Genomic DNA, 11,037 nt, shown 5'->3' with positions numbered 1-11,037 from the left:
TTTAAATATGTTAACTAAATATTTTCCTCCCCCTACATGTTCCAGCCATGTCCTAATGTGTAGAATGAGCTCAGACCTGTTCACCACAACTGCCTCTGAAATATAGAAGCTGCAGTTACGCCTAAGACCTGAGGTGGCAGTAGTGAGCATAAAATGACCAACTTGCATCTAGTCTTACCAGTACCCAGCCCTACCTACAGTTACATATTCCAAAACTATTGTAAAAAGAAAAGATGAGTAGATCTATAGGAACCACATATATTACATTGTACTTGCTGTCAGAAACACTGCATTTGAATTTCATTACATTATTGCAGCTTGTTTAACAGTACTGGTTCTCAATTGCAAATAAATCCATGTCTGCTATATCAAAACGAGGCAGGAGAGAATATCTTCACAGTACAGGGCCTTGTTGTGAGTCTAAAACGTGTATTTGTCCATAGAGAGTAAAACTGTTTAAAGTCTGACTGGCAGGGCTTCAGTGCATGACCTTAATCTGTGCTTTTTGTTTATGAACCTGTATATATGATTTCCCTGTTGGTCCGGTTCAAAAGGTCCAGAAAAAGTCTCAAAAGTCTCCCGAAAAATTGGCAGCACTTGGGTAAATCTGCAGGTCTGCGTCCGTCCCGGTTCACAGTTGAACGGTCCTCGGGCTCCGAACACGGGGCCCCAAAATCCGCCTGCTAAAATCTTCTCTGCGCTGAAGAAGGCGTTTACCGAGCCGTGACCATCCACAGGCCCAGAGCCACGTTGGCCGCGAGCAGGGCGCTCCCGCCGAGCAGCAGGAAGAAGCCGATCAGTTCGCGCTTTTGACGGTCGGTCACCACGGTAACCAGCGTGGCCTCCAGCAGAGCGTTGAGCATCCACTGCCCGTCGAGAGCGAAGCACGGCACGGAGTTTACCACGGCCAGAGCGCCGGACAGTGACACCACATATCTGAGAGGGCCGGGATCAGGACGATAAAGAGAAAACCAGGCAATTGTTTCCAAACAGAAGATCCTCAGACCTTTATCTACAGTGTACTTTCAGTTCAGCTTTACCCAAATCTAAGAGCTCACAGCCTATAGGCCAGAGTAACACCTCATTTGAAAGCTAAGACTTGCAAAACTCATTTAAACTGATCTTTTTCCCTGCGTTTTGTGGCGTTGTAGCATTTCTTTTTATTGCCTTTTTGTTACTTTGTGCCACTTTTCTATCACTCTTTTTTGGTGTCATCACTTTTGTGTTGCTTGTTTGTGGTGTTTGTCACATTTTTGTCATTTTTTGGTAACATCTTTGCACTTTTTTTGTTAATTTTTTGTGCTTTTTCACACTTTTCTAATTTCTTTCTAATCTTTTTGTAACATTTTGTCACTTTTTTTTTTCATTACGCAACTGGACGCTCTAGTACACCGTAATTTTGGGAGCTCTGTGATGAACAGAATTGAAATAAATGAAGATCAACGATTTGACGTTTCATCTGGGCATTTAATAGTTCATTGTGTGTTTTCAATGCCCCGCCCAGCGATGCGGTGCTCAGAGAGAGAGGAGGAAGTGAGAGCAGAGAGCGTCTCCTGCACAGAACAACGATCTCTTGTGCTTCAGATCGCTCTTTATTTTTTATCAGTTGCCTCATAATCACGGACCAATGAGGTCAACAAGCCGATAGGTTTATATGTTCTAAAAATAAACCTTGTGTCAGACGCGAGCGCTGTTTACCGCGGGTCACTACGACATCCTATTTTTGTCACAATATTTCACCTCTATGTTCTCTTAAAACAAACAAAACTCACGGCCAGACATTCTCAATAGTCGATGTTCTTTTCTGAAGCTCCTGTTTTCAATCACAGCCCAGTGAAGAGAGTGAAAGTTGTGTTTCATAAAACACGTGAGATCTACGTTTCTAGAAAAAGATTGGTGATTTTGATCAAAACTAGCCTCTGTTTAGCTTAGGATTTCTCAGGAACCGAGGCACGTAGTATTAAACTGTTTTCACCTACGGAGAACTTAGAACTCACCTTTCAAACGAGCCATAGCCTGTGTCCATAGCTATAACCTGGAATACGCTGTGCTGTTACAAATATAAAAAACTGTCTGGCTTGTTGGCACTCAACAGCTAAATCCCCAAAACAGCGCAGCACTCAATGTGTTAAGAACAATACAAACAATATAAGTCTGATAAAATCTGTGCGAAAGGCCAAAGTGACAAGTGTGTTTTGAGAAGAGATTTAAAAACAGACACAGAGGAGGCCTGTCTGAAAACCTTAAACCTTTCTACAAAACAGCTCATATGTATTAAGACACATGTTTGAAGTGTCTTTCTTTAGTTCAGACCAGAGTTAAAGGATACTTGCAGAACGTCTCCATAAACACAGGCAGGTCCAGATGAAGAAAACCAAACCGAGGAACGAAGTTCGTCAAGCTCACTGCAAGAAAACGTTAAAAAAAAAAAAAGAAGTGTTACTACACCCTGAAATGCTTTCCTGTTCAGTGCAGAGTATTCAGCAAATCTCCGTGTCCGTACCGGCGTGGTGGAGGTGCGGAGGGTACCCCACGAACAGCATGTGCGAGTGCGGGGGGTGCGTGACCCTGATGAAGCGCGTCTGGTTTTCCAAAGACGGCGTCACGCAGACACTGGAGATCTGAGACTGGGCGCAGTCCTCGTCCGTCCGGCAAACTCTGCTGCCCGTCACCATCTTACGCACCGGCATACAGGCGTACTGCGGGCACAGGAGGAGAGGGATTCAAGAAGTTGGATAAACCTGTACAAGCCAGGGGAGGATGGTTTACCTCTTTGTCCCGGACGCCTCTGCCCTGTGGTTTGGTGTAGAAGAAGCACAGGTCTGTCAGGCTGTTGTTACTGCAGCAGTCAATGGTCCCATCCAGGCGCTTGTACGCTACAGGGGAAAGAAGACAGAGGGATCATGACACAGCAGGATTTTATATGCAAAGTAGAAGACTTACAATAAAAGGAATTATTCAAACTGATTGTAAAAGATTTAATGTAAGGCTTTGCTCAGGTCAGGTTTTGGTGGCAAATTCCACATGGTTAAAACCTCAAAATCTAACAGCTTATTGTGAGAGAGAAATTACATTAAAGTTCCAGGCCTAAATAAAGGTGTGAAACGGATCAAACTTCTACATCACATTGACCACTGATATGTGGCCCAACATGCCATACACTTCAATATAATAATAATAATAATGATACTACAGTTAATTCAAAAGCACCTTTCAAAACACCTTAGGACACTGTACAGTAAACTCAAACAAACAATAAAAACAGGAGCCACAGAATATGTGGCCCTTTACAAAAACAGTTTGGACCCCGCTTCAACAACATTTTATTGTGTTTGTGTGTATTTGGTGTTTCTGTAAGGCACAATGAAGAAGAAGAGGTTTTTTTATATAGCATCTTTCACAGACATGGTCACAAAGCGCTTTACATGAGACAATTTTACATTCACTCCAAACTAAGTGGCAAGCTACCCTTGTAGCTTCAGTTTCCCCTGGGGGAGACTGACTGAAGAGCTGTCGCGACTGCACACAGCAATGGTCCCTCTGACCACCACCATGCATTCACTCACACACACACACATCATTCATCCTGGACTACTGCACATGTTTTAAGTGGTAGGGGAAACCGGAGTACCCAGAGACATATAGGAGACACGGGGAGAACACGCAAACTCCACGTCCAGGGGGGAAACCGCTGTACTGCCAATTAGTTGCCTTGTGCATGAAATGTGCTGTATACATAGATTTGCCTTGCTTTCTTCCAATTGCCTTCACTGCAAAACTACATGTTGCTAGGAACCATATTGTTTTTAGCCTTGTTTAAACTGATTTACTGAAGTCATGTGCACAGAGATATTTTTCTAAACTACCTTAACCTTTTTTGATTCATGTACATAACTTGCATAAAGTATTGCTCGGCCAGCCATACACTCCTCCTGTCTGTTCAAAAGAAGAACCGTCTGGACAGCTGATAACAGATTGAGAGACAAGAGATGGAAGCCGTCTCCGCACTCTTCCAAAAATATTAAAGATGGCAGCGCTGCGACTGATACACTCTTTTCTTTTGCTCTTTCGTCTGTTTTAAATCATTTGTTAAATACAAAATCCCTAAAACTGGAGCTAGAAACAGCGTTGGAAGTCCTCGAAGTCCTCTAATTTGTTGATCCCCTCTGTCAATCACGCCCACCGGGAAATCGCTGAGAACACGCACGCTCCCAGACTACAGATCTTGGGCCAGGCAATATAGAGAATACACCACGGCTAAGATGTCCTAAAATGACCTGAATATTTCATTTAATATATGTCAGGACTTCTAAAATGCTCGATACAGTTTCCACTTGTTTCCCAACAAAACAACGCTTCAGCCCCAAGCACATAATGTGAAATTTTACACCATTTGTATTTTCCTTAATTGGAACACGTCTCCAATTACACATAACACAACACAATCACAGCACCAACAGATGAAACAATTATCGCAGACAGACTGTGGCTCCTTTCCCAGATCTGCTGCGGAGTTGTGAGACGGTTTTGGCAGGTAGTCACGAGGACACGGTGCAGCTTTTGTTCCCCCAGTGATGGATTAGTTTCTGGCCACTTAATTAACCAAAAGTGAGTCGCAACAACAACAGCGTGTGCCCACGGACACACAGCTGGAGCCCCCCGAAAAAAAAGGCCAGATGTGGAGAGACCAAACCTCGTGCTTCAGATTTCCTGTCGTAGATTATGCGTCTTATCAAACTGGAGCTACACATGTTGCACTCACGTCGCCCGTGGGCCCAGCTGGGTTGCAGGCTGGCGGAGGCGACGCAGTACCCGGTCTGTGGTGCGTGGGACAGCAGGGACAGGCAGTGGGTCCAGTCCTCCACTCCTGAGACAGGACAGTCCTCCAGCCCGGTCACGATGTCCCCCACGGAGAGGCCTCGGGGACCGTCCGCTGCAGAGCCCTGGGGTGGAGAGGAGGAAGGTTGGCTGAGCAAAAAAGACACACATGGATCTGAACCCCATTGAGAATCTTTGGGATGTGCTGGAGGAGGTTTTGCACAGTGCTCACACTCTCCAATCATCAATACGATAAGAACTTGTTGAAAAACGAATGGATCAAAAGATCACACAGTGAATGCATGTTGTAATCAAAGCTGAAGGACAAAGCAACAAAATAATAGAGCGTGTGACCTCTTTTTTGCAGTACTACACTCTTAACTCTAGCCTGAACCATCACATTATCTCCAGTTTGGCTTTACCCAAATCTGAAAGCTTCTTAAAGGAACAGGCCACCGTTTTTCCATACTGTGATATGTTCTTACCTGAGCTTAGACAAGTTGATACGTACCTGTCTGGTCTTTGTGCCCGTTAAAGAGCGTGGTAGCTTCCAACTTCACCCCAGTTTGGAGCTATAGGAATACATTGAGAGAGGCCAAATGCTAACAACAACTTTGGTCGTTTTGCGTGACTGAGGGCATGCACAAAGACCAGGTACATATCAACTCGTCTAAGCTCAGGTAAGAACATGTCTCAGTATGGAAGAACGGTGGCCTGTTCCTTTAAATAAAGCCTCAAAATAGCAAAGAAAACAAGGATGAAAATACAATGAAAAAACAGGATGAAAAAGCAAAGAAAGTGCCACAAAAACTTGCCGGAAAAGCAATATTAACACAATAAAAAAGCGACAAAAACATGACTAAATAGTGACAAAAACATGACAAAAACACGACAAAAAGCAAGGAAATAAAGAGATGAAGAAAGCAACAAAAAACGGCAAAAACACTACAAAAAAAACCTATGAAAACACGACAAAAATGCAAAAATGTTTTGTAAGTCTTAGCTTTCAAATAGGCTCTGAGCTCCAGTCGAGAAGCTTTTAGATTTGGGTAAAACTGAACTGGAGAAAATGTGCTCGGTTAAGGCGCAAGAGGTTAAAACACTATAATAACTTCACCACAAAGTAATAGCCTATGCCTAAATGCAAACAAATGATTCTCGCTTTCAATTCTCCTTAAAAATCAATACTGCACTGAAGAAGCTGAAGACGCGGCTGACTGCTCTGTGTGCTCTGTCATTTGTTATTGAGAAAGTGAAATGCCCAAACAGACCTGAATCACATCAGTGACGAAGGCCCCAGCTCCAGTGCTGTACATGGGAAACAAAAACACAGGCAGCAGGAAGAGGAAGCCCAAGGCCGCCACGCACAACATGAAGTTGTGCCAAACACCTGCAAGAAACAAGTGACATTAAAAATAAAAGACATGGAGACACACCCAAGCATAGACACTCCTGCGCAATCTTGACATTTATCAGCTTTGTTTCCCTCAATTTTTGTAAAACATCTCATTTTTACTTGAAGAAAATTGAGTTTCTCTGAATAAACTGGGTAGATTGTTCTAGTCTAGCCTTTACTGCCATCTAGAGGACACTTCAGAAACTGGCTTTCCAGGAATAATGCTGACTAATATCACTGCTTTCATGGAATAATGTGCTGTGTGAAGTTAATTCCAATAATCATTCAAAGCAGCAGGCTGGACTTTTCTAGTTGAGACTATGTTAAACCCATCTCCCTGCTGCTAAAAGATCATTAGTTGCTGACGAAGCCGGTTGATGAGAAAAGCAAAACATCTTGTGCTTCAAAACAATCCAGTACAGATGGCGGCTTGAGAAACTTTTTCTACAATCGTCCATTTCATGTTTACAGCTTGAGGTTTGATCGTTTAAATCCTCCTCACGTCCGTATCTGTAAACAACAGAGCATTGTTTCATCTGAACTATAGTTAAAGCCATTTCAAATGAAACAACAATATTCTCTTTGTTGTTCAAGCTGTTCAAACAGCTGTTCAACTCCATTAGGCCTCCTACGGCGGCCTGAGAGGGACACCCATCACATTCACGACTATCACGAGTGAATACCTGTCAGCTTAACCGAGCACTCCATTAAAACATCATTTTCTTGATTGCGGAGCGAAATAATTTGATGTGCGCTAAAGCTCATGCGTCTCGCTAATGCCAGACCTCAGTGTGACCTTCTACAGTTGAATGAAGCTTTGTATTTAGTGAAATGCAAATAATGATGGGCATTTATTTACAAGGCATTGAACAATTAGTGTTTAATGCGAGTCCCATATTATTAGCATCACTCCATTCAAATGCTAATTACTTATAGAAACACAGACCAGGGAAACTACTCTGTACATATTTGTATGTAATAAACAGGTCTATATCCGAATAAAGCATTATTTGTGCCTTTTGAGCAGGTGTCTGAATAAAAAGTCCTCACCAGCGCAGAAGATTCGTAGCTGTTGAGTTGGAGAGATGAGGTTCAGGTGAGTTGTGAAGAGGTCGACAAACGCACCCGGATAAACCACAAATATAAAGATCCCAAAGCCGTTCACTCGGACCTGCTCCCTGGAGAAACAGAAGAGGTATTTTTAACATTGCCTTTTTTGTGTTAGGCTGTGTTATAGCAAAATGTAAATCTTAGACGGAACACTTTAGATTTTTCTATGTATTATGGCTTCTTGTGATTTGAATATTGCGATAAAATCAAAGTGGCACAGTGGAAAAACCATTTCACTACTTTGCATTGTAATCCCCGGCGCATCTTTCCCTTTCTGCTGTTGTCATAGCAACACATCCTTTCCATGAAGCGTGAGAGCCGTACCTCAGGGCTGCCACCGCGTGGCCGAGCTCGTGTATGACGCCACTGAGCAGCAGGGCAATGAAGAAGTAGGCCAGCTGACTGGTGGGGAGGTTCACTCCTGGGACCTGGACAGAAAATAACGAAATAATAAATTAAAGGAACATAAGAGAGACTCCTCTGCAAAAGGCAAAGTATCCCCTGACGAGCAACAGGGGGAGAGAGACGTCCTTGTGATCTTTATGCCATTTAAGGATAAAACTAAATCATAACAAAATGAGGTTATTGTTCCCTTTGGGATGAAAACAATTTTAGGTCATTATCATCGACCACTTAAAGGAACAGGCCACCGTTTTTACATACTGTTCTTACCTGAGCTTAGACGAGTTGATGCGCACCTGTCTGGTCTTTGTGCTCGTGGAGGAGAGTGGTAGCTTCCAACTTCATCCCATTTAGAGCTATAGGAATATGCTGGGAGAGGCCAAATGCTAACAACATCTTTGGTCTTTGTGCGTGACTGAGTGCGCGCTCAAAGACCAGACAGGTACGTATCAGCTCATCTAAGCTCAGGTAAGAACATATCACAGTATGGAAAAACCGTGGCCTGTTCTTTTAAGACCTAATTACCATTTATACATAATGCAATATACCACTATTCTGTAGTTTGAACCATTGGAGACTCTAAAAGACCTATGTTCATTGGCAGCCGTGGTATGTGTGCCACACTTAACCTAAGTATGAGTATTTTGAATATCTTTGTTTTGCTTTATATGTTGAAAAAGGTTAGAAATACCAGAGTTCATGTAAACAGGAATACAGTCCAGTTATGCTTTGCCAATCAGATGAGAAATCTGTGGATGAATGTTGGTGGATCTAATAATAACCATCTAAAAATAACCGTAAATACAGTATCTGCAAAGAGGTGATGGCTACAGTCATAAATAACAATGCATTTTATATTATAAACTTCTGCGACTTTTGCCTCTTCATTTATTTTGGGTCTAACCCTCAACATTGTAATAAATTATTGATAAAGAATTGATATTCCTGTAAATAGAGATTTTCACAACACTCCAAAAGTATCAAAGTAAACAGATTGCTCCATGTGAACGCACCACCACTTGCAGGGTCTGCTGCCCCCCAATGCGAGGGTTGTCTGAGGTCATTTGGGCCAGAGTTTGCTGCAGCGTCTTTATCAGCAGAATCACTGACCCCACCATCGCCACCACTCCGAAAACGAGACCACTGTTAAACCTACAAACGGGATGATGAACACGGTCAGTTTCAATGCACGGAGAACACCAACAAATCGAATAAAGTAAGCACTATAAAAGATCGAGCCCTGACCAGATGTACAGAGCTCGCGGCCTGATCCGGGCGCAGTAGGCGAACAGCCGGTTGAACATCGTGGTTTGCCATCGAACATGAAACGGAGACAACATCAGGCCGCGACTCGCCAACCAGGACTCATAACTGATCCGGTGGGTCTGCGACGTCTGTGGGAGGAAACGCATTTACATTATCATTAAGCCTGAAGGTGCAGGGTCAGAGAGGGGTCAGATGATAGAAAACTGCGGATGACAGCATGAGAGCTTATTCACCAACATGGTTCACATCAGAGCACTCTAGAAGAATGCCCACAGATGTAGGTTTATGTATTTAGGACTATGGACAGATATCAGATAAGAGATACTTAGTAATATAATTTGAAGGATGAACAGGAAGTGAATTAGGAGTGTGACAATATATTGTTTTTCCGATATATCGCGATATTTTGCGGCACAATACGATACCGATACCTTTTATTCCGATGTCTTTTGATGACACATTTGATGCACATATTAATGAGCGATGTCATGCATATTAATTAGGCCAATAATGATCAAGAATTCAGTCAGACCAGCAGGGGGCAGCACGACGGTTTTAAACACTGTCACACATAATTATTTACTTTTAATTATAGTTATTTAGAATTATAAACACGATTAATTGTGGGTTTATTTATTTCTTTTTAAATAGGACTGTGCTTTCTTGTTTATTTAAATGTTAATGAAGTCACTGACTGATCTATAGACCCATTTATAAAAAGGGTACAAAACACATGAAAAGAAATGTAAATGATGAATGTATTATGTTAAAATAAAGGTAAAAGTAGCGCGGGGGGGTGGGGATATCGTGATGTATCATAGGTTATTTTAGTGCAATATATCGATTATCGCAGTATCGCCGTATCGTGAGATAATCCTTCCTTATCGTAAGCCATGTATTGCGTATCGAATCGTGAGGTACCCGAAAGTGAATAATGGATATAATTCAAACAAGTGATGAATGAGACCTTGTGACACAGTTTCAACAAAAAGCAATTCAGTTGAAGAAACACTTTCCACCAGCAATTTTGTGCATGTGATTTAGTTACAAGTGGATTAATAATACCAGGATAAGGATTTGCACCGGGGCCAAAAGGATATTCAGCCGCTGTATGTGCTCCTCTAGTAAGAGGATATGGGCACATCCCCACAGTCGACTCCAGCATTTATTTGTTAACATTATATCCACAGAGACGGCTACAAGATAGTGGAAAACTGTCTTCAGATTAAATTAAGATTCAGTTCACATTGCACATTATAAACCCATCCTGTAGTTTACATCTGAGAGGAGACTGAAATATGAGCTGCCCAACTAATATAATCATCACATGCATTACAGGGCATGCTGTTACCTTTCTAAACCACAGTGTTAGCAGACTTTATGTAGGATACGAACCATGGAGAGATGGCATTTTGTCTTTCTATTATATTGCATGAATAGTTAAGAGATTTCAAGCTCCAAAACAGACATGAGGAACATCTATGACACTTTTACCCCCATGCAACATAAAGGTATGTGTGATTAAAGTTATGCCACTATAACAAAACATGCACGTGGTCACAAAAATTTAAAGGGGAATGGTTGACAGTTCACATTTTGGACATCGCACCCTTCACATAAAGCAAATGGGGCATGTTGCAACACAGTGAGGGCTTGCATCACTATCATTTCTGTCAAACCAGCAGGAAAACAGCGTGTATTTACCCTCAGTATGGTGTCGGCCAGGTAGACCGCGCACCAGCCTGCCATGACGCCGATGAGCAAACCCACGGGGATCATGGTGCATCTACAGCGGCAGCAGCGGCAGCAGCGGGCTCTCAGTGCGCTCTCAGCGGGCAAGAATCAGCCAGCACGCCGGTACCCATCGCCCCACCACCCGCTCCTTCACTCTCCTACCTCCGATGAGCCATATCCAGCCGGGTGTTTAAGTGTGTTGTCAGGCGTAAGGGATGCCGAGAGGTCGAAGATGGGTGTGTGGTGTTATTGGTGATGCGTTGAATGGACAAATCATCAGCATCGGCAAAACTTCCGTGTTGTTCTGTCAT

At 42.8% G+C, this 11,037-nt stretch overlaps 1 protein-coding gene across 1 annotated transcript; it reads right to left on the bottom strand.

Annotated features, from left to right (window-relative positions):
- Positions 1-18: 18 nt before the first annotated feature.
- On the bottom strand, positions 19-11,037 carry mbtps2 (membrane-bound transcription factor peptidase, site 2). Its single transcript, XM_079576593.1, has 11 exons — positions 10,697-11,037; positions 8,972-9,120; positions 8,740-8,878; positions 7,649-7,752; positions 7,265-7,392; positions 6,090-6,208; positions 4,763-4,943; positions 2,770-2,876; positions 2,504-2,699; positions 2,330-2,405; positions 19-936 (listed from the first exon to the last, which is right to left on the bottom strand). The coding sequence occupies exons 1-11, from the start codon at positions 10,769-10,771 to the stop codon at positions 714-716; spliced, it is 1,497 nt and encodes a 498-aa protein (XP_079432719.1). The 5' UTR covers positions 10,772-11,037; the 3' UTR covers positions 19-713.

This window comes from Gobius niger (genome assembly GCF_951799975.1).
Source record: "Gobius niger genome assembly, chromosome: 18".
Taxonomy (NCBI): Eukaryota; Metazoa; Chordata; class Actinopteri; order Gobiiformes; family Gobiidae; genus Gobius; species Gobius niger.
Note: the sequence above shows the minus strand (reverse complement) of the source record. Positions and strands in the feature narration are given on the sequence as shown.

What these genes read in the sequence shown, in the direction of transcription:
- mbtps2 (XM_079576593.1), bottom strand. Translation starts at nt 10,771, where the DNA reads ATGATCCCCGTGGGTTTGCTCATCGGCGTCATGGCAGGCTGGTGCGCG. An exon ending in CCGCGAGCTCTGTACATCTG is followed by an intron (nt 8,879 to 8,971) that starts GTCAGGGCTCGA and finishes TCCCGTTTGTAG; the next exon opens with GTTTAACAGTGGTCTCGTTT. An exon ending in TCCGCACCTCCACCACGCCG is followed by an intron (nt 2,406 to 2,503) that starts GTACGGACACGG and finishes GTTTTCTTGCAG; the next exon opens with TGAGCTTGACGAACTTCGTT.